Genomic DNA, 24,749 nt, shown 5'->3' with positions numbered 1-24,749 from the left:
TACCAGACGATTCAATATTGTCGATTCATATTTTGTCATTTGGTAAATTTCACCTAAAAAGATTATCCCATTTAATTTTAGTTTATAAATTAAAGTAAAATGATAATAATACAATGGCAAATATGCATATTTATCATCTAATTTTATTTTAATTTTATAAGCTGTCTTTTCAATGCTCTAGTCCTAGCCTTAAATAATGATTTTTTATACCATTTTTTTTTGTTATAAGTCAGAGTATCCTCAACTTATTTTGGACTTGAGATTAATATCTATCATGCTGAGAGTGTTAAGGATAAAGTCCTCCCAATAAATGCGCTTCTCAAAATTTGAACTTATATTCTCTTTCTTATATGATGAAACCACTTACCATCTTAACCAACAACTTGTTAGGTATACCAACCATTGTTAGTTTTAAAAATTAAAATTAATGTGCCGGTATTTGATGTTTTGTCAATATTTAAAATTTTTTTGTTAGCGTTTTTTTAATAAAACCGGCTGTGTTAGAGTTAGAAAATTTTTATTAAAAAAAACACTTTATAAAAATTAAGAAATTAAAATTAAATTTTTTTATGAAGTTCGAGGAAAATACATTTTTGCCTAAGACAAAATACTTAACCAACATTACATGGATATTGCCAAAACTGGGGTCTTTGCTTTGAAAGAAAGCATATTTGTCTAAACCTTAGGGATCGGTCAGAACAATGCAAAGCTATGGAATTTAAATTTTGCATTGCCTTACATTTTGTAACTTCCTGTTGGATTTTCTTTCTATCCAAACAAAAGCTAAGGACCCATACTTCTGTGTCAGGACAAAATATAAAATAAACCTAAGCATTTAGCGTTTTGGAGTATTCGAAGATTTCGTTAATTGTACTCTGAATGGAAAATATATAAGTCAATTTTTCAAAGAATAAAACTAATTTAATTTTTATGGTTTGTTTAATTTAGGTTTAGTTCATTTAGATCATGGCTATATTATTATTATTATTTTTGTTGCATTATAAATGTTTGAATATTAAACCTCCGCCCACATCTCACCTCAATCTTATTAATTAAACTAAAAAAGGAAAGAAATAGGAAGCTGAGAGAGAGAGAGAGAGAGAGAGAGAGAGAGAGATTCTATCCCATTCAATTAGAAGTATTTTGTCCTTCCATTTTGATTTGATAGCTATACTACTGATCATATCATATGTTTCACCGTAGATTTCAAAGCTGCATTGTTCTATGATATACTTTATGACAATAATGATCTTATTTGAACCAATAAGGTCTCTTCAACTACAGAAATCAAATTGTATTGCATTCATAAGCACTCTCTTTAGACTCCAGAAATACTTCCAGTTCCATACTTGTGGGGATAGACAGTCATGAACAACACCTTAGTATGATATTTGAGTGTTTACAATTAAATAGACCTCTAAATTGAACTAATCACAATGCACACTTCCATTAATTCCTATGAGCTACAAATGGGTGAATGGGATTGCTTCTTAATAAATCAGTAAATCTGCTATTACTAAATTCAAATCCCCTAAGCTGGAACAAACCATGGCAGTGGTCACAGTGGGCAGAATGACCTGTTTATGGCGGGAGAATTCACCATGCAGAACTCTAATTTTCACCATTATCAGCCAAAATCGAAAAACGAATATCAATGTGGGATGCTTTTCATATTGTCGATTTGATGCTCTTCCCATGAAACTCCAGATCCTCTTGCATAGCATCTGGGATCTTTCACGCTCTTAGTCTTATAAAATATGTAAAGCCAATTTTTTCTTTAAGTAAATTATGCAGATAGCATACTGAACTTAGATGGCAGGTTAATTTACGATTTACATATCTTTTCAAAGTTGAATCTGCTTCATAACACTTCAAAGTGAAAGGACAGCTTTCCTGAAAGAGCTAAGCAAACTTCACCTCAAAGCTCAAATGAAGATCACATGAATCGTAGTTTAGATCTTTTTACACAGACAGAGATACATATATAGTTCAATAATGTACAATGTACAAATAGCAAAGGAGCATTGCTAATCAAGTCAAAAGCTTATGTACAGATCATAATAGCTGTGACCAAAATTTTAGCCTGCATGTGTTAACTAGATACTGATTCTCATCGACTTCTCTACCTATAATCTTGTGTGCAGGATCACTCGGTGAAAAAATTGAAAGGAAAATCAGGACATTTCCTTAACAAAATATACAGATTGCTTCTTGGCAACAAAGAGTGTTGCCATTACCTTCATATCCGTTCAATATCCCAAAACCGGCACTGCATGGGGGGAGAATGCTTGAGTCAGCCACCCCAAACTAACTGGAAAATGTTCCTACTGGCAACTGCATTGATCACATTATTGCTCTCTCTTCTAAGCATGTCCTCTTGTGCACAAACATCTCCATCCTAGTAGAAGAAGACACTAAACATGAGGCAAATTGGCAGAGGAGGGGGTATAAGGAACCCCTTTGTTTTTTGTTTTTTTTTTTGGCCAAAGAGGGATAAGGAACAAGTCAGCTAAGATTTGACGACCAGGCTTCCCAAAGTTTATTAATTTAAGTGTAAACAACATTTTGAGTCACTGATATTTCGACAACATCATCGTATCATATTCGATATTGGTCTGACACTAACAACAAACATAACACCACACTTCAAATTATATTAAAACACTATATTTTGTGGTGTTGAAGTGATCGTATCATGTCATGCTTCTTAACTCTTAGATAAGTGTAGAATTTCATTGAAAAAACAAAGACTAGATAACCAGTTAAAGCATCTAGCATCGATGGAGGACCAAGCAGCCTTGAGTTGCCTCTCAAATCTAGTTCAGTATCCTGAAGTTCTCAAAGAGCACATTATTCCGAACACATCAAGCAAATGGTTCGAATATTGGGTGCTTAAAGGAAAGAAAAGACTCACAAGAAGAGAGTAGGCATTGGCAAGAGAGAGGAGCGTGGGGTACAAATCCAGCACAGCCAGGGCAACCTCCTCTGTAACCTGAGGGACCTGCATTTTTAACAGTCTGAATCAGAGGCATCAAACTGGTCTATAAGTCGAGTGTTTGGCACCATATTCTTTCATTTAATTTGCCAATAACCATTTCAACTCTAAGCTTATATTATTACATTGAAGTTAATAAGCAGTTCTATTTTAATCTCTAATGTGAGTCTGCCCATAGAAAAAATCCTTTGGGAATGAGCTGCAGACAAGCGCCTTGCTTGTGCTGAAATTACATTGAATCATGATGCCACGTCAACAAACACAGTGATTCAAGCTTGTAATGAAAATGAAGGTCCACTAGTAGCTTTATTATGATCTATAACAAGTTAGAAAGGAATGCTGTTCCATATACAAAATCTTTGCGAAGAGCAGACCTTGTAAATAAAATAAAGGTAGAAAGATCAAATGGTGACCAGCCAGTAAGCCTGGGACAATATATCTAATATCAATATATTAAGAAACCAGAAGCAAACAAAAGCTAAAATTGGCAGGCAGCCTATGCTTCTGAATATTTTTTGGATACAATAGGGGGAAGTTATACCATTCATGGTGGAGCTGTAAAAGTTTTGTCAAGAAGGATATTCAGAGTCAACACAGCTGAACCAAACAGATAACCACAAGGAAACACCATTCCCTTTTAATTTTGGATAAATGAATACCTGCATAAGCTGGACAGCAAATACATCACTGACTGTCATTTTGTCAATATCTTGGCACCTTTTGATAAATTCATCAAAAGGAGGGCATGTTCCAGAGCACTGAACATGGTCGTCCAGAACCATGGTCTTGTAATATTGAGAAATTGCTTGGGTAAGATAACCATACTTCTTCAGGGTATCAGCCAAGCCACTTGTTCTCTGCACATTAAAACCTTCCAAAATCTCTGTTGTAAAACAGCTACACCCAGAGATACCCAAAAAGTTTTTCATCAGGATATAATGTTGACAGTGGAGCAGAAAGTTTATAAGAATAACTATGTAATCGATAAAAACTCAACAAATGCACTTGATCAATCATTACTAAACCAGATTAGCTACCCAAATTATTCTTACAGGCACATACAAAAGGCTGGTGCAAATTAGATTTAATGAACTTATTGAAGTTGATATTAAGCATTTAGACTAATGTTCCAAATGAACATAAGAAGTAACTGAAATATACTGAGGAATTAACGTCTCAGCTCTTGTTTATTTCATTCAGAATGAGCGAGACGTATAGTTGGTGCTAGGGTTACAGCAATAAATCAAAATCAGATTCTAATCTGATAGCATCTTTGACTACCCTAAAGATATGATCTTCTAATGACAGATAATTAATGAAACAATCAGAAAAGGATCTAAAATAATTAAAACTTATAACAAACAATAAATCAGAGAACCAACAGGCCTTTGGGCCAAGCCATCAGCATCTCCAACAGTAACGTTTACCAAATAAATGGGTTTGTTTCAATTTTCAAAAACTTCTATAGCTGTTTTTCACTCACACCAATCAAAAGCATGTCAAGAGCCCTCTTCTTTTCAGTTATCAATGGCAGAATTACAAAAACTGTTTTCAATTAAAAAAACTACAAGAAGTGCCTAGCAAAGGAAATAGCCAATTTTGAAGAGTTGACTGTAAGGACAGTTGTTAAGAACATGTTGCAACAGCCACAATTTCAAATAGTGAATGGATTCATCCCAACATACGAACAGCATAACATGAATCAACTAAGAATTCGAAGAAAAGAAAAACAGAGAAATTATGCATACGCAGTTTTTATGCTTTCAGCAGCTTCAGAGGAATTTGGATCACCTTCCACAAGATATATCAGCTTCTTCAGTCCGCACCTCTTCCAATAAGCAATTTGAACAGGGAAGATATTGTTATACTATGTTTACAACTTATACAAAGATCATAAAGATATAGAGCAGCTTAAAATATTATCATTCGCACATCAATATTTTGTTCTGTAACTACTATCCAACTAGTTGTAATATGATTTGACCAAATAAACATACAAAAACAGGTCACCTCCTCCTATTAGGATTTAGTCTTTTTAAGTTGGAAAAACAAATTGCCTAAACACGGAAGTAATATTCTAAGACACCTAAAGAACATAATCAAGCCCAATTAAAGGCCCATGCCTGGTCAACCAGCAGAACAAACAGTACAGCAGAATGTAGAATATGAGCTTATAGGAAGCACTGTTCCTGCTAAGATCCCAAAAGGGCCCCATTATTTGGTAAGCTAAAAACCAACGCTAGAGAACTGGAATTGGTTGTCGAACACTTATAAATCATCAGAGGCTGCTGCCAACATCCCGCATCATCAAGAAATATAATGATGGACCCAAGGCCATAAGGTGTCCGGAAAAGGGGCCCAGGTTTGCATTACCACCATATGGGAAAGAAGGTGAGAGAGAGACAGAAGAACGAGTTAGTTAGAAAGTGGGACATATAGTGTGGGAAAAGTGAGGTGATCAAACTGTGATTGTTTGAATGGGAGAGATTGGCCTCTCAAATGCTAGCTTAGTGTGTTTTCCATTGTTTTCTTTGTAGTTGACATGCTTAGACCTATACTCTAGCAAATTTCTCTTACTTTGAAATCGTATAAAGCTGAGTCCCATCATTATAACCAGTTAACACTTAACACATACAATTAACCTCCATACGTGCAAACAATTTTTAGAAAAACAAAGAAAACAGTTCTGATCTCCAAGAAGGATTATGTACCAAAAGTCTTAATTTTTGATCCTTATAGCGGTTGTCCCTGATTGAAGAACGCAAATCATCAACATTCTTCCTCTCGACAATAAAATCCAGCACATATTCACTGTCAAGAGTTTTATGGTGAGCTATCCAAATTCCATCTCCAACAGGCAATCTCCGAACCTGGGAATAAACCAATTTGCCAATTGTTATTACCAAATTCAGAACAGAGAAAAGCTATATTTTAATTATAGTTCCATCCAAGTAAGATTAACATCACCTCTTATATGTTCTACAATATTGTTAACAAGCTCAAATTTAAAGGCTCCATTAGAAAACACAAAGAGAAACATAATGGATTCAATAGAAGGGAGGTTCTGATACATTTTACTTGTTATTGGCCAACACCAGGCTTCCAAAATACAAAATTAACAGATCCAAGAACAAAATTGTACATGCGGTGCTGCTTTTTTGGGGTGGGGGGGAATAAGTCAATCAATGGGAACTGCCTGCATAGAGCAGAATCATCAAAACTCACATCTATTTGAATTTTGAATTGACTGCGGATATTCTCTATAATTCTCCTGGATCGTGATCTGAAAATAATAAAAAAATAAAGCTTATAAAATTCATTAGCTCATTAGACAGGGAAACTCATTCATCCACAGTTAAAAGATGACATTATGTAAATATCATAAAGTTTGAAAGAAAGAAAAAATTTCATGACATCACTATCCTAACATCCAAAGGGAAAATAAAGAATAAAAGAAAATGCATACTTTATTCGCAAATAATTTGCACTCGGACAGCACCAAAGATAATAATAGATCTAAAATCACATTACTCACCCCTGAGTGGCAAATTGCTCCCGATCATCCAGTATTAAAATCACTTCATATGCATCTCCAAATCTCTCCCCCAGGCTCAGTGGCGGCAAACTTAAACTGTTCACCGTTGATTTAGGCCCCTCTCCAATTGATTTTGGCATAGCATGGTCCTAAGATTTTCGGCAGGGCAAGCAACCATTTCAAAAATAGTTCTACAAATCATAAACTTGAAGTGAAAACCATGTATATTGATAACAAAAATCCTTTAAGTTTTGCAATTCATTGCAAGATTGATAAGAAAATTTACAAAAATACAATGCACTTATCGATAATAACTCTTATGCATTCAATGCAATGTCGAAATTTGAAGGCATTTATACTGTGAAATTTAAACATGAATGCAGCGTTGAAGAAGTTTCTAACTAATGCACTAAAACAAAATACTTCTCATTTGATCCCCAAAAACCCAACAAATTAAGGATCCCTAATTTATATTTATAAGAAAGGAACAAGATGAATTTCATGAAACAGATAAAACTGTACCGATGATGAACAAGCCCTCAAGGAAAAAGATGTATCAGGAGACCCAAAGCTCGGCATATTCCCACAAGATGCACTGACAGATCTGTTCTCATTTCCAGTGAGACCAATCGAATCTGGACATTATAAAGTGGCTTACTGGCATAAAATGTTTATTAATCTTATTGATGAAATCAGTGAAAAAAGAAAAGAAATACCTCTTGAGACAACGGTAGAACTTGTCACACGGAAATCATTTCTCATGGTTTGAGATTCCGTCTGTAAATCATAGACTTCCCCCTCTCTAAGATGACATAAAACAGCCGGCCACAAAGATGAAACATCCTTATCTGGGTGGCTTCTGGAAACATCAGTGAATGCACTAACAACTTGTTCCTTGGAGTAACCCATGCTTGTAAACTACGAAAGGAGATCAGTAGATGCATATAAATTATTAAACTAAAGAATGATGATCATCTGCAAGACATTACTTGACAAGAAAATCAATAACACCAGCCAACATTCAGACACACAAAAGTCATAGATTAGCTGTCGGAATAGGGGCAGGTAAGTGGGCCTCAGGGGAGAACTTTGAAACTGTAATCTTGTCTCTTTTACACAGGTTAGGCATACAAATGCAAAGAGGTCAATCAACTTAACCATGTATGAACTAAAAACGTAATATTGATAAAGGATGAAACCATGTTTACTGTAAAACACATATATCACCTTCTAAGATTTACACCAACAAACTTCTCAAAAACCATGGAAAGGAAAGATAATAGCAAAGTTATTGTTAAGAAATCTGATGATATTATTTTGAGAGAGCATCAAATGATACGATGGAACAAAAGATTACTTTACACTTAATACCGTATCAACAGTGTAAAGAAACATTTCAGCATCCTCCAAGAGAGATAATGAAATTAATTGACAGCCAAAATAACATACCCTCTCTAGAAAATCAAGAGGAATATTCATTAGCTTCTTTTGTTGGGTTGGTGGTGATATCACTTCAGTATCCGAGTCATGATCACTGTGTTGCATATCTAAAGTGTTCTGCCTATCCATATCAGAACATTCTATCGTAACTGAGTTCTCTTGGGAATCTTCCATTCCAGATCTTCTGAGACATTCACGAGCTGCTTCCTTACCTTCTTCAGTAAGCATGAACCTGAAAAAGGAAAAAAAAGCAAAAGTAATCCATAAAGATATTAAGTATTTCAACTCAAGAAAATCAGTACTAGAACTGAACACCAGAAACCAAGAGACTATAACATATAACAGCTCAATACTACTATAACTGTATCTATATTGTCAATAGTATAATAGAATTTAAACTTGCTTAGTCAGAATCACTTGACGCTGACGTGCCTGATTGTGAATAATAATAACAGGGGGGAAAAGGATTATTGATTCAAGATTATCAATTCAGTTCATACAAGGAGTATCCACTTCAGTAATACATTTAACAAATAAAAATTACAGAAACCTTAGGGATTGAAAGAACACGACAAAGTGAAACCATACTTTGCTGGACGGCTGGATTTTACAACTAAACTCTTTGTGATCAGTGTCTTCATGCAGCTCCATCCACTATACCAATCCCTCGGAGAACTTCCAAACTGTGGCTTTCCTCTTCCTTTTTCTGGCCTGAACGGTTAGGATCAGTTTGGTCAGAAATGTAGTTTTTAAAATATTGGCCAACAAAACAAAAATAGATGTAAATTGTATAAACATACGCAATTGGTGCTCGAGATAACCCACTAGCTTCAGCAGCATCAATTAGTTCCTCTTTATGCATAAACTCTTTCCCATTTGAAGTTCCCCTGGAATGAATACGTGCTCAGTTCAGAAATACAAGAAAATTTACCATGGTAAGTTGTGTAGCCTACCCTAAAAAGCGAAAAATAGACAAGACATATAACCTGGAAATGAACACTGCATAGTTTCGCTTCTATACATGAAATGTCACTAACAAATACAATTTTTGCACAACTAGCAGTTATATGCCGATAACATATGTACCTGTAAAGAGTTATCAACAATGCATATGCCACGGAATTTTTTTGAGGCATGTATCGTCTGCTTCTATTATTTTTCATTCCTGTAAGGGAAAGGAAGAATTAGGTAGAACTACAACGATTAATCAAATATAGATTGATGGACAAATAACGTAACCTCAATCAGACAATATAAAAATCACACAGCATCAGACGTACCCTTTTTGGTCAAGTCTTCAGCTTCAGAATTTCCAGAACCCGTCCCAAAAAATCCCTGCATGAGCTTCAAAATCCATTTTCCCACGCCCCTTCATATAATTCCAAACAAACAAACAAAAAAAGAAAAAAGCATTAAAGCAGGAAAAAAATCAAATTTCATTGACATACAAGACCCTTGATCCTCATTGCTTTGCCAACCCATTAGAGAGATCTCAAAGGACCAATAAGCAAAGACCCAACAAATATTTTTACTGTAAAGCTTCCGCTTTCAAATTCCAGAAATGTCACTCATTAGCAACATTGACCAAAAATTTACAAAAAAATTTAACTTCTAGATTACTCTCAATTACATATTTAGACAAATGCTAATTAAAAAAAAAGCACATACTTGACCTGGGAAAGGTCTTTCATGGTTTGAATGGGAGTTTTTGAGTTACAGACATTGTAGTAAGCTTTAGACAGAATCTTCTCAATGTTTTCTGAAATCCCTTTCGGTTTCTCTGCCAATTCTTTCCATTTATCGAACAAGTAAGCTGCAAGCTCTTTGTTCTCCGAGCACCGAACCCGAGCGTTCTTCTCCATTCGGCCCCTACAAGTTCTGTCCGGCGGAATGAGGTCAAAATTGGAATCTTTCCAGCAGATTAGTGGGGTAGTTTAGGGTTTTGCCACTTTGTTAGTGATCATCCTGAAAAACTGATGATTTCAGAAGCAACCATATCTTGCGCGCCAGGATCGCTTGGGTTCAAGGCTTGAAAACATTTTTTGAAATTGTGACACTTACGGCGCGATTCGGAGACTCGCTGGGTCAAACTCGGTCAATCACACTCGCAACTCGCAAGGCCCCTTCCTGCTATCAACGAGGAACTAAGTGGGCCAGCTTAAAGGCTTAGGATGAGGGCCCATTGTTGCTCTTAATCACAAAACCCAGCCCAAATTCTGTTAATCACAAAGCCCAACCCAGATTTTATTAGCACCGTTTAAAACCAAAAAAAAAAAGTCTCAAAAATCGAACAACAAGGCGATTGATTTATAACAACTGTCGTAAACCGAAACCGACGGGCATTGATGTGGACTTCGGCTACGTAAAGCATGAGATCTTAAACTCAAGTCCATGTAATTGCAAAAACGAGTTATCCTCCATTGAGGCTAACAATATTCGAATTTTAATTATTTTAGGTGGTTTAAAAAAAAATTAGACTTAAAAGGGCTAGCCTTATAGGGCTTAAAAATAAAAGGGTCAACCTTTTAGAGCCAAGAGCTAGCCCTTTTAAGCCCGTCTATTTTTTTAATTATTATCAATATATTTATAAAGTTATAGATTAGTCTTTTATGAATAAGTTTAAATTAGAAAAATACCTAGAAGAGTCAATACTCAAGCTAGATAATTGAAAAGAATTAAACGTCTTGGATTTGTGGAAGAACAATTAAAATCAATTTTCAATTCTTTCAAAAATGGTAACTGATATTCTTAACATTTTAATCACCATAATAGCTAGTAGATCTTCATTTACCATCGGTTTACATATCTTAACAAAGTGTAAAACTTTTCTTATTCGAACAAATGTTCAAGTTCTTATTTGTACTTATAACTACTGCATAGTTTTATTTCAGATAAGGTAAATGAAGACAAAAATCTTAATATTTTTATCACTAAAGAAGAGCTCACTTGTAGTAAAGAACAATCAAATATTGCTGATCTTGATGATACTGATGAAAATGAAGATAAAGATAATAATTATGTTGATATTGTTAATCTTTAACTGCCAGGTTTTATCTTTCTGTTTTTCGTGTTTTGTTAGATTTTGATTTTTTTTTATTTTGGACAATAGTTTATTGGCATTTAATTTTTTTTTTCTATACACCACTAATTTATTTTACTTATATTTATAATTTGAATAAAAAATCTTAGAAGTTTTGTTGTTTTATTTTTTATTTTAAAATAATTAAAAAGAATTTAAATTTTAAAAAATAACATAAAAGGGCCAGTCCTTTTAAGTCATGAGCCCACATGCCTAAGGGCCGGGCTTTAATAATTAGATAATTTTAAGGTATGTGGGCTTTAAAGGGCCGGCCCTTTTAGGCCCTGGCCCTTCAAGGGCTAGCCCTTTAGGGCCGAGCTGGCCCTTATTGACAGCTCTAACTGTAAATCACTTCTCTGGTCCTTAATATAAGAGCTAATTATGGAGTTAATATTGGTTCTATATATAAAACATATTTCACATGTTTATCAATTTTCTTCTAAATTAATCCTATTGATATTTTCCTAATAATAATCAAATAAGAAATGGAAAGAAAATTAAGAAAGATGTTTAAAATATTTTTTTAAAAAAATATCATATTAACTTATTTAACTAACATTTTTAATCTACTTAAATTAGTTAATTAGGTCTTATGTTAAGAAGTGGAAGAGTAGAATGTTATTAAATTTAGGAATATTATATTTAAGGTTTTTCTTTTGCTAGTGAAACTTATAAAAAGAACCAAACAATTATATAAGATAATTAATTATCCAAATCATGTAAAGTATTAATATATTTTAATTTAATTACTTCCAAACAATTAACTAACATGTACATGTAGCACGAAAACCATACTCAGAAAACTAGAAAACAACGTTCTTAATTTTTGTTTTCTTATCTAATTGAACATCTGATATAGCAATCACCGTGTCGTAAAGGCTAAGAAACACGCTTAACAATCTTCCTCATTTTGTCCAAGTTCCATTAAAAACCTTCCAAAACTTCAATACTCAAAAACCTCAGCCCATAAAAACACTCTCTTAAACCTCTTACCCTCCTTCTTCCTCCATTAAAACTCACATTCATCAAAACACCAGCTACTAGCCCCCCCCCCCCACACACACACACATATCCAACCAAAGTTCCAAAACGATCAAACATGAGAATGAAGTTGTTCGTGAAAGTTTTGTTGTGGGTTCTGGGAATAATGATCATCACAGGTACTGCAGAATTTTCAGAAGGTGAAGAATGCCAATCTGATCTGATAGGGCTAGAAATAGAGTGTCTTTATTACATGCACAAGGGGGTTCCTGCAATGCAAAACCCTAATGGTCGATGTTGCAGAGCGATTCATGAGGCCAATATACTCTGCGTCTGCTCCAAACTCACCCAGAAAATCAGTACGTATGATAAGTTAAAGCTTGCATTTTCATGGGTCTGTTTCTTTCTTTATCTTTCTCTCTTTCGTTTGGTGTTATGTTTCTTGAAGATGGTTGCTGTATCTTTTCGTATTTAGGCTCTTTAACCTAAAGTGAGAAAAATTTTTTGGTCAGTTTGTAGTTTCATGATGGTTATATTTCTCTGTTATTGTTTGATTGTGTGATAGTGATATTCTGAATTCATGCATTTCAGTATCTGTAATTTGGAAGATAATTTAATGGCCAGAAAAAATCTTAGGAAATAGATGAATATAAACCAAAAAAGAATAATTTTGGATTTTTCTCAAGTGTAAGATTTTGTAAAATTTAAGATAATTAGTATAATTTTTGTTTCGATCTGAAATTTTGGCTGTGAAAATTATTAAATACATTTAGTTTGATCCCTAAAATTAAAGTCTTATTATTTAAGTACTTTAAAAACGTACGTTATTTGCTTTAAATAGAGTCCAAGTTTCAAATGATATTGTCAATATGAAATTAAAAAATGAGCAGTGGATGAACGTTTGGCTGCCGTTAAATAAAAATGTCATTACAAAACATCAAAATAGTAATATTTTGTGGCTGTTTTGAGTGGAATAATGCTTTGTCATTACATTGTTTTAGGGAATATCATATAAATAGGTATTAAAAAAATCACAGGAATTTTATCGTTTTCTCTCCAAATTGAAGGCCACTGTATAAATATCCTTGCAACTACATACGTTTGCGCCCATTATTAATTATTAATTAGGGAGAATCTCACCCAAAAAAAATCATGAAATTACTAAATTCTAAATCAAATTTGGAAACAGTAGTTTAATAGATTTTGACAATACTGAATTTACAAATAACAACACAACTGTGTTAGGATTTATTATTTAGGATTTAGTAATTTTAAATTATTTTTTTTTGGGAATTCTCTCTCAAAAATTTCATAATCACTTTTTTAAGGGGAAAGAAAAGGAATATGGACTCTAATAATACGTTTGGATTGTTGGCCTGTGAACAGTAATACCACCAGGTTATACCATAGAAGATATGCTTGACTGGTACAAAGTGTTGAATTGCTTGAACTTCTGTGGCAGACCCCTACCTCCTGGCTTCAAGTGTGGACGTAAGTCCCTATTTTTTTCATACACTTATTTAATAAATTATACTACCTCATATCTTTAATATAAGAGCTAGTTGACTAATTTGAGTAGACTAAAAAAATTAGTTAAGTTAGTTATTTGTGATAAATATGTGTTATTTTTTCTCAAATACTTTTGCTAATCAAGCGTTATTTGATAAAATATTTAACATGTGCAACTATTATAAAGGCTGTTTTGAAAAAAAAAAGATAAATATGATAAACAAAATTGATTAGAGTCTTATATTTAAAACCAAATTAAAGTCAAACTAACTCTCATACTACCTCCGGTCCTAATTATAAGACCTTGTTTGTAGATACAAATAAGGTTTTATAATTAGAAACAGAGGTAAGATTAATTAAGGACCAAAGACAGTACTACTTACATTGGATTCTTAATATAAGATCTATTTGACTCATTTGAAGAGATTAAGAAAGTTACTAAATTACTTAATTATAACATATGTTACATTGTCTCTCTAAATATTTATTTGTATCATTGGATTGTATATCAATTTATAAGTGAGGTAAATTAGTTTAGAGAAAAATCATAAATATAAATACTTTAAAGTTAGTAATTTCCTTAATCACCTAAAATTAGTCAACTAAGCTTTCTATTAAAATCCAGAGGCAGTATTGGCTTCTTCTTTTTTTTTTTTTGCCATTTCAAACTTTTCATCATCATGATATCAATTTATATTCTTTCTGTTAATAATGTACTTGACTAATTTGAGCCAAAATATAAGTATAGTTTAATAATAATTAGAACACTTAATGTCTTTTTTTCTATTTTGCCTTTCTATATACAATTAAATATTATAAGTAATTAATTCGATGTAATTAATGTAGTTTTGACTTTTAATGTGGTAGATTTGAGATGGGAAGTATTACAAACTTTTTTTGATAGATATCTTTAATGATGTAACTTCTTTTTATTATTACTATTTTTTGTCTATATGTGGTGCTTAAATCAGACTTGTATTGTAGGCAGGAGTAATAAGAACATGCTGTGTACTTCAACCAACAATAAAAATTTTAACAGTTATTAAAAATTTAAGCGGTGTTATGAAAAAATAATTTTATATTCGCTGGCAAAAAAATTATATCCATTCTGTTTTACGTGAAATATTTTACGTGTGTAAATCAATTTTTTTACCAGCAAAGTTATAAATGTGTATAAATCAATTGATGGCTGAAATTGTTGGCAAAAAAATAATGGCTGAAATTCAAATATATTATATTAATAATGAATTGTAATTCCATATTTATTTACAAAGGATTTCTTTTCTTTTCTTTTCATAGATTTCACCGTCCCACCAACTGGACCCCCAGCAAAGTGAAGATCGGAAGACGGCTATGTTTTTGGAAGAAAGATACACTAATTTGTTCTGGTTTATATTATTATTATTATTATTATTATATGGATTGTATATGGTAGAAGCTGCTTGTTGGTTAGACAATCATAGAATTGAGATATACAGTTCACGAAATCAGAAAATGGGCTCCTAATAGTGTGATGTGATGTGATGTGAAATCTTGGTAACCTATTATCCATGAATTATAACTAACAGTAAGTTAGTAACCTATATTAGAATTGAATGATAATGTTCTTTGATTGACTATAATAACCCTTACTTGGGTTATAGCCCCACTTAAAAACAATGGATTAATGACGCAAATTTTCTATTGCTAATAATCTGTTACAAAATTATTAGTAATGAAAATTATAGAGTTAATTTTTTCATCACTAATTTAAATTGTTAATCTTGTTTGGTTGTTTCATTGCAAAATATTGAATATAATATATTATAAATTTATAATGTTTTCATGCGTATCTTGAGTTATATATGAAATTAAAAAGAAAACCTGCAAAAAAAATTAGATTGTAAAAATTATAAGTAAATTGTGCTCTTTTTATTGGTGCATTAAATGGAATTAATTGATACGTACATTATATGAGAAGAAAATGAAAGCACTTTTGGCATTATTTGTAATTAGTGATTGTTTGCATAGAAATCAAATCATAATTTTAAAAGTAATTTTATGGTATATGAAATAAGTATAAGAAATTAGTTTTGTCTTAACTTGCATGAAAGTACTTTTTAAAAGATGTTTGGGTAGAAACCAAAACCGTGGATTTAAAAATAATTTTATGATATACGAAGTAAGTATGTGAGAAAAGTTTTATCTCAATTAACATAAAAATACTCTTTGAAAGTGTTTTTTGTTTCACCCAAACAGCCCCTTAATCTATATATCATAAAGTTGATACCTGGCATATATTAATGGTACTAGCATATCATGCACAGTACAAATCCAGCTACTTAATTTACTATGGGATAATTTCTACAGAAAACCAATAAGCAGCTTGTGATTGTGATTAATATCATTACTTTAGTTTACGTACATGGCTTGCTTTTAGACACTCTGTTTTGTTTGTTTATAAAATCAGCATTTTGTTGTAATAAACCGAATATTTTGCTTTTATTCAATCTATAATAACCTGCAATGCGCATGATGAAACGCTTAATTAATAGGACAAGAATATATGGATTCAATAAAAGAAAACAGATAATTAATAACCTGAATAGGTAAATCTGTAGTAATAATAAATAAATGAATGATACATATGCACACGTACATTAATTTTTCTTTTACATTTTATCTTCATCATGAGAACCTTTTCTTTTCTTTTTCTTTTTTTCATTTTGGGCCAACGAGAACTATCTTTTAGGCTCTGGTGGGATCCTCAGATTTGATAAGCACCTGTAATACCAGAATTATAGAGGGGAATTATGGAGGGAAATATTGAAGACATACAGAAAGATTTAAAGGTTAGTACTGAAAGAACGTGGCAAATTAAAGTGGGGAATATTAAAGAGATTGATGAAATTAATTAAATGTTTTGAATATTAAAATGTTTTCACTTTTCATGCGTCTCGTGATTTACACAAAAATTAAAATACCAAAAAGAAGCTTAGATATTGTAACCATTTTATGTCGTGCAATGATGAACGGGACAAAAAAAAAATCTATAATTTAGATGAACATATATTGGATCAAAATACATAATAATTATTCTCATTAACGGCTTGGATATATTCCATTAAAACCACATCCCAAACTTTACTATTATACAGACCCAAAAAAAAAACTCATAACATTAAACCACCATTATTAACCAAGCACGCATGATCTCCCTCCTCCATTAATACAAACATTTAAGCCCCATCCATATATAAAACACCAAGATTGACACGAAAGAGAAGAAGCGAAGAGGAGATTGAAGATCGACGCAATAGCAGGAAAATGATGAAGAAGAAGTTGAAGATGAAATTAGCGTTATGTTTTGTTGTGGGCCGGAGTGATAGGAATAATGATAGGAGATCACTATGCAGCAGAAGGTGCAGATTGTGAAGAAGATCTTCGGGGTTTAGAAAAATAGAGTGTCTCTATTATATGCACAAAGGTGTGCCTCCATTGCAGGACCCTAATGATCGTTGTTGCAATGAAATTAAGAAGGCTGATGTGCCCTGCGTTTGCTCCAAACTCTTACGCCGTATTGGTAAGTATTTATCTGATCCTATTTATAGATCACTTTCTTCAATATGTTTCATACAAACTTAAAAAAATTTTAAATTTTATTAACTCTATCTTGAAATTTAACAGTTTTTCAATCTATCCATGTTTAATATCTACTATACCAACTAAAAACAAAGCCAATACAACAATAAATGAAGAATAAAATTATACATTCATTTGAAAAATTTCTCTCTATACCTTATAAATAGAACTAAAAAATTTCTTCTCTCTCTGCTCTATAATAAGCAGAACCAAAGGAGTATTGTACTCTTTCTTTGTTATCCCTTTTATAAGTTTCAATTAACTACTTTATGGCAATAAAATGTTTAGTTACAATCAGTTACTTTATTTCTTATAAAGTCTTAAAATTATCAAACAATAAAAACTATTAGTTAGATAAGTTTATTTAATTAATTAGATTTTATAATTAATTGAGGATACTGAGTGAAAAAAGTTTGTTTTTAGTCAAAATACGTTATATCATAAAACATGCTGAATATTCGGCACGAGGAAGTAATATAAATTTGGAAAAGTCATTAAAAAAATCTTGAAAATTAAAAAATTATATACAAGGACCCGTTCATAAAAATTGTTGTCATATGCTTATTAATTGTAGAGCCAGTAATGCGGGTTGGCGGTGCGAATACGGGTCAGCCCGTAAAGGTGTGGGCTGAAATAACGCCCCGACTAGCCTAAATTTTAAAAAAAAAAATTATTGTTATTTGCATAGGTTGAACTTAGTATGAAATATTAAAATTGGACTTGAAGTTTTGAACTTAAGTAGTGGGTTATAATAAAATAATGTGAGGATTAATTTATAATTTGAAAAGATATTTTAGAAAAATTAATAAATATTTTTTCTAAATAATTAATTTGACTATTTTTCTTATCCAAATTAATTAAGTAGATCTTTTATGTATGTATTACATATGCAATTACATAAATGAGGCGATGTCGATATGAAATTTGAGGATCAAAATCCTCCAACTATATTGCATAATATATTAGGATTGCATGAAAATAAAAAAAAATTTAAAAAAGAAAAGTAGGCTCGCCCAGGATGGAGTGGGCTCAAGGCGGTGCAGGCTAGAGTGGCCCACACCAATGCCAACCCGAATGACAGGCTAGCAGGCTTATTGTTGTAAAAACCAATACTAATGTTATAATAAGTCTTTATTTGTAATTTTCCTATTTTAAGGTCTATTTTTGCTTATAAATTATTTCCTTTTTTTTTTTTCCTTCGTGACTTTAATTGGTTTGGTGTCGTGTTTCTTGAAGATGGTTGCTTTATCTCTTCCGTATATTGAAGCGTTTAACCTATAACAGAAACATCTCTGCTGATTTTTTGCTGTCAATATATGGTTAATTTGTTGTGTGTGGATTTGGTTTTTGTAACAACGAAACTACTACACTTATAAATTAATCAATATTGAAAAGTTAACCATGATAGAAAAGAAACTTTGTAAAAATATTGAGAAATACTATCATGGTTATATAAACATCCTAAATCATATGAGATTAACCATGTTAGAAAAAGAATTAAACCAATCCATAAATATGTCTATCATGGTTAAAAGAACTTTTCTAAATTAACTGCGTGTAAAAAGATATTCATAATGGATAGGGCTTTGGGTATTATAAATCTAGAATATCATTTTCAACCATAAGCCCATAACATGATTTTACTAAATAGTACCTTTCATAACTTTCAACAAAATCAAAAGTCATTTGATATCAAAGATCACTGTGGATTCACCACTTATATCAAACAAAAGAAATCACATGCAAATGCCTAAAGGCCTCCGGCCTTCTACCAGCATATCAGAGTATGTGGAATGGGCCCTATCATGGCAATATACATCTATCCAACACAAACAAAAGAGTGGAAGCGCTACAATTTTGCAATAGCAGCTTAAGCTTCCGGAACCTTCCCTGACTGACCCGAACGGGAACTATCACCTGGAAAAGTGTTAAATCAACGGGGTGAGACAAAAGTCTCAGTAACCAACAATCTTACTTATCAAGCATACAAGTAAGTGCTCGTGACGTGTCAAGTGAGACAATTGCAAATTCATAGTATTCCAACAAATTTCATATTGTCAAAGCATATAAAAAGTACAATCAATAATCTTTTCACCTCCCTTATATTATCCTCTGACTAAACCCATGGGCTAAATCCTCATCCATGTGACTGGTAATTAGACAAGCTCACCGATCAAGTGATATGGACTGGCCAAAATCCGCAGAGCACAAGACCGGACCATGGGTTCCCCCTCTAGTCTACTAGTAGGGTGTCAATGCCCTATAATGAATAATTGGGCTAAAGGACCAATCAATGTACACATGATGGCCCTACCACCTTATATCCTCAAATGTACATCATTCACCCCCTTATATCCTCTTTGTTATGGTACCCATCATCAACATCCGTCACCTCTCATATATCAACACTCAAAATATTGCATTCATAAAAAAAATCATCATGTAAAAGTCAATTGGGATTTTCCATTTTTCAATTAACTCATAATACCTGAGATCATCATAATAGTAAACATATATCTTTTGCAACAAAAGTCTCACAAGACAATTTCAATAACAACATACTTTCATAGCTCACATTATAATTCAATAATATTTCATAAATTCCTTATAATTCAAAATTAATCACAAACAACCTACAAACATGAATAATAAGTGGAAAGTGGTTACCTCTTGTCTAGAACAAGTATTACCACAAGGTTAACCCCGTGCTCATACCAATAGCCCAATAATTTAATCTACACAACCAATACATTTACATATCAATACACAAGCTATTTGATTAATTACTTAAACTAAAACATATATATATAAGTTAAAATTTCTAATTCTATGCTAAACCCAAACCTCTCATAACCCATAATTAAGTCTTTTAGCACAAAATTTATATATCCTCACAATCCAAAATTTTCATTTAAACCTTTCAAATTATTTACTTTAATACAGATTTTTCTCAAATTTTAAAATCTGAAAATATAATATTTAAAATTCAAAATCCTGTTTTAACTTTAAATCTCAAAAACCAACCATTAGAAATTCAATATACATCAAATGCATCTAAGTAAATAATTTAATCAACAGTTTCATGGTATAAATATCATATTTTTCATAAATAAATATCTGTTTAACTAAAATAATTCATTTAAAAATATTAGGTCAGTCAATAAATAAAACTAAACTGATAGAAATGATCTACTAAAATAGCTCTACAATACTATGCTTATCTATCATCAAAACTCAACACTTGCTTCAAACCCTAAACCCAAAAATTATCTCTAAACAGTATAAAACTATCATCATTAGATAGATTTAGATGAGTGGAAAAACTTTCATGAAGAGAGTTTAATGAAAAGAAGTCATTTAGCTTACCAAAATGATCTGCAAAGTTGAAACCCTACTGGAAAAAATAAGAGAAGGCGCCGGAGAAGGTGAAAAAGAAAGACGTCGAAATGTTTCTCTCTCTGGCCCCTCCAACGGTTAAAATAATATTTTGGCATAAATTCCAGTTAAAGACCCCATATTAAAATGGGACAAAATTATAGTTTGTACCCCGTTTTTTCCCTTTTTTTTTTTAATCCGTTTTATTATTATTATTATTCAGTAATTTCCATATACATATTTTATAAATCTTATTTTCAATAATTCTCTTTTCTTAAATAAATGGAGAATAAAACTCATTTATCAAGCATTAAACTCCTTCTAAACTTAACTAAACACTAGGAATAATAATAATAATAATAATAATAAAAATTGGGATATTACAGTTTTTGCAAAGAACGTTAGTTTACATTAAGAATTCTATGTAATTCATTTTCCAAAAGAATCTGACCTCAACATATAGATTTATTAAGTATTATCCCCGGTCTTTAATATAATACTTAATTAACTAATTTAAAAAAATTAAAGAGGTTAAATAATGAATTTATTATAGCATATGTTACATGATGTCTTTGAAATACTTATGTATATCATTTGATTATATATCAATTTATAAGTTAGGCAAATTAGTTTAGAAAAAAACGATAAATATAAATATTTAAAGTAATTTATTTAGCTTTCTTAATCTATCTAAATTAATTAGTTCGGTCTTATATTAAAGACTGGAGATAGTAATTAATTTGGATATGTGGTGGTATATTATTGTGAACAGAGATGCCACCCAATTCTACCATAGAAGATCTGCTTGACTGAACAAAGTGTTGCACTGCTTTAAGTTTTGCGGCAAACCTCTTCAGCCTGGCTTCAAATGTGCACGTAAGTACTTTGCTCATTATTTCAAATTCAATATTTGTGAGGTCTAAATGAAAATTAATTCTTTCACTATATTTATTTATTTTTCATTATAAGAAACCTTTTAATTTCTAAAAGAAATACCCACCCATTCCCAAATTATTAATCATCATTATTGGTCTTTAACTATTATTTTTAATGTTTTTCAGATTTCACAGTTCCCCCAGGGCCACCACCCATGTGAAGATTTGGTAGATAGGGCATGTTGGACGATGAGATATATAATACTTATATAGTGAAAGCAGCTTCTAAACTTCATGAAATAAAATCGTCTGCAATAATATTGGCTGTTTCGTTTTTTTTTTTTTAATTTGAAACCTAATTCTGTTTTTGTGAGCTACGTTGTACTTTTTCTATTTGCACTCACATATGATTTATACGACATCAAGACATTAAATAAGGATTATTAGAAGGGGACATAAGGATATCCAAACTTATAACCTTACACTTAAAAAGACAGTTTTAGGAGGAGAACGCAAGTTCAAATTCTGAAAAACACATTTGTTGAAAAGACTATAACACTTCTGGCTCCACAGATATTAGTTTCAAATCCAAAATGACCTGAAAATACTTTGAATTTACATTAAAAAAAGACCGTTTTGTTATTAGGCTACAAGGCCCTAGTTATCAGAACTTAGAAGGCGACTTGTCTCACTTAATTCATATTATAAATAGAATATAAGAGTTTCGTTTTATGAAATTTAAGTCAACTAAGTATGATGCCAATTGGCTAATGTTAAATAGCAGATTAAGTTTATTTTTATTAATATACTAAAGGTAAAAGTGTATCCGTCAAGACTTTTTATGTTGATTTGTAGATAGTATAATATATATTAAAATATATCATAATTTGTCCTAATTAAATTTATGTCAGTAGGGCTATTACACTAACATTTTCACAGCGACTACTTTCACTTCTAAATAGAAGATCTAATTTGCAGTACAATTTACATCATTAATTGAATATATATATATATATATATGATGCTCAAACCTACTTTTATACGGTCGGATAGTTTCTTTTTTGCCGAAATACTATGAGATAATTTCATAGAAAGCCAATTAGCGAAAAGTGGCCTGGCTTGTGAATTTTCATGGTTTTAAATGCCTGTCTTGGTTTTGGGCATTGTGTCTTTTCATTTTATGTCATTATCTACTTTACATTTTGCTGGATATAAACTGTTGTATGTATTATTTAATTTAATTTACACTGATACAATTCTATTTATAAGTCACTGTACTTCATTAAAATTTTTAGCATAACTGTATTATTTTACATTAATTTATTATTGTGTAGATTATTAATTCCTCTGATCACTCCAAATAAACTATTTGTATTGGAGTGACAAAATATTAATTAAAATTAGTTAAACATAATAAATATGTAAGAAATATGATTTTGTTTCTTAATATGCATTTATAATAAATAAAAATATAATAAAAGAAAATGTATGGGGAAATAAAACGAAAGAGTGTGTGGAAGAGAAGAGACAATAAATAATTAAGAAAAAATTTAAAAATGCATTAAATGTTGATACAAACCTAAATTGAAGTTTCTGAAATAGATCATACCTCTCTTCAAATTTAAAACTTATAAATAAGATCAAAAGGAGTATTGTTTGGATAGTGTATATATGGGATAAAACTAAAAAATTATTGAATTTTAAGACATAATTAATGAAATTTGATGTTTTTATTGATTCAAGTAAAACATGTTAAAAGTAACTTATAAACAAGATTAGAGAGTATCATGGAATGGGACAAGTTGGCAAAAAAAAAAATCATAGAACGGGACAAAATCAATAATTTGAATGAACATATAACACATTGGTTCTAAATATAAGTCCTTATAAAGGAAAGTTTTAGTTCTAAATGTAACTCACTTATAATATATTTAATACTTATTTTTTAATCCTTATTTAATTGTCATTGGTATGAGAGAGAAGGGAGAGATATAAGAATAATTTATAAATATAGAGAGAGAAAACTTTAATAAGAATAAATTTTTAAAATATTGTTAATTTAATACATTCCTTGACAGACAAGAATGAATTATTAGTGGGATCTGCATTCCATGCTCATAATCTTGATGAGCACGGAGTGCTGAGCAGTATAGTGAGGGACCTTTATTTTTTCTATTTGTTTCTTTTTCACTACAAAAAAAATATATTTATTAGAATTATTTTTAGTTAAGGTTTATCTAATATTCTAAAATATTTTTTAGATATGTTCAATATTTTAAAGTATTTTATAATATCCTAAAATATTTTCTCATGCGTATTTAGTGTTCTAAAGTATTTTATGACAACATATTTGAAAAAATATTTAAAAATCCAGTATTCTAAAGTATTTTATAGTTCATCTAGTATTCTAAAATATTTTTTCATATGCGGTCATTATTCTAAAATACTTTGTGATTGGGCCTACCTAAAAAAAAAATTCTAGGGTCTAGTATTCTAGAGTCTTTTATGATTTATTTAGTATTCTAAAATATTTTGTGATATAATATCACGAAATAAAAAATATTTTAAGACATTAAATGCATGTGAAAAATATTTTAAGATATTAAATGAATCATAAAATATTTTAAGGTATTGAAAACACCTAAAAAAATATTTTAAAGTACTAGATAAACCTTAATCAAAAATAATTTCAATACATACTTTTTCTTATCCTTAATATGAGAGTTAGTTTGACTAATTCGAATATATTAAGAAAATTAGCTAAATTAGTTATTTGTAATAAATAAATGTTGTTTTTTCCTAAAGTATTTTTGCTAATAATGCATATTAACTAGAATCACCAATTGATTAAATCTTTAATATGTACAGCTATTACAAGAACTATCTTTAAAAAATAGATATATATATAAAGAAAAATGGATTATGGTCTTATATTTAAGACTACATTAAATTTCAAAACAGTTTTTATATTAAAATTTTGAGTTCGTATAATTTTTTTTTGTAGCAAACAAAAATTAAAAAAAGCAAAAATAAAGCCAAAAAAAAATTAAAGCGCTGAGCACGAAACGCGAACGCGTTATAAGTGAGTTATATTAAAAAGCAAATTGCTATGTAGGATCCAAATCCATAATTTTTCTCATTAATTGCTTGGATATTGCATTAAAACCAAATCCCAAAACTTTACTATTTTATAGACAAAAAATCTCACAACATTAAATCACCATTATGAACCATGCACGCACCTCCTTCTTCCATATTAATACAAACATTTAATCCCCCCCCCCAACACACACACACATGTATATAGATTCCATCCGAGATTGAAGAGATCTAGTCAAA

At 31.1% G+C, this 24,749-nt stretch overlaps 2 protein-coding genes and 1 long non-coding RNA gene across 4 annotated transcripts; 1 reads left to right on the top strand and 2 right to left on the bottom strand.

Moving 5' to 3' along the window:
* Positions 1-1,894: 1,894 nt before the first annotated feature.
* LOC114745872 (crossover junction endonuclease MUS81) lies at positions 1,895-9,929 on the bottom strand. 2 transcript variants are annotated; one of them, XM_028934046.1, is made up of 15 exons: positions 9,639-9,929; positions 9,251-9,339; positions 9,057-9,135; positions 8,771-8,857; positions 8,559-8,681; positions 7,980-8,202; positions 7,247-7,448; positions 7,053-7,165; positions 6,531-6,679; positions 6,221-6,278; positions 5,707-5,865; positions 4,744-4,823; positions 3,655-3,892; positions 2,915-3,001; positions 1,895-2,398 (listed from the first exon to the last, which is right to left on the bottom strand). In XM_028934046.1, the coding sequence occupies exons 1-15, from the start codon at positions 9,830-9,832 to the stop codon at positions 2,294-2,296; spliced, it is 1,986 nt and encodes a 661-aa protein (XP_028789879.1). In that variant the 5' UTR covers positions 9,833-9,929; the 3' UTR covers positions 1,895-2,293. The 2 variants fall into 2 exon arrangements, with proteins under 2 accessions (XP_028789879.1, XP_028789880.1); XM_028934047.1 differs by lacking the exon at positions 1,895-2,398 and adding an exon at positions 2,580-2,807.
* Positions 9,930-12,148: 2,219 nt separating this feature from the next.
* LOC114745883 (uncharacterized) lies at positions 12,149-15,077 on the top strand. The gene is made up of 3 exons (XM_028934056.1): positions 12,149-12,389; positions 13,417-13,521; positions 14,839-15,077. Exons 1-3 carry the CDS (start codon positions 12,149-12,151, stop codon positions 14,874-14,876), a joined length of 384 nt encoding a protein of 127 aa, XP_028789889.1. The 3' UTR covers positions 14,877-15,077.
* A 3,935-nt stretch (positions 15,078-19,012) lies between these two features.
* On the bottom strand, positions 19,013-20,561 carry LOC114745892 (uncharacterized). Its single transcript, XR_003740235.1, has 3 exons — positions 20,527-20,561; positions 19,828-19,895; positions 19,013-19,077 (listed from the first exon to the last, which is right to left on the bottom strand). It is a non-coding gene; the product is annotated as an uncharacterized LOC114745892 (long non-coding RNA).
* Between the last annotated feature and the right edge of the window lie 4,188 nt (positions 20,562-24,749).

Source organism: Neltuma alba, unplaced genomic scaffold (assembly GCF_004799145.2).
Source record: "Neltuma alba isolate B1F8T4 unplaced genomic scaffold, ASM479914v2 tig00004856_pilon, whole genome shotgun sequence".
In the NCBI taxonomy this organism is placed as follows: Eukaryota; Viridiplantae; Streptophyta; class Magnoliopsida; order Fabales; family Fabaceae; genus Neltuma; species Neltuma alba.
The sequence above is the reverse complement of the archived record's forward strand: the minus strand, read 5'-3'. Positions and strand labels throughout refer to the sequence as shown.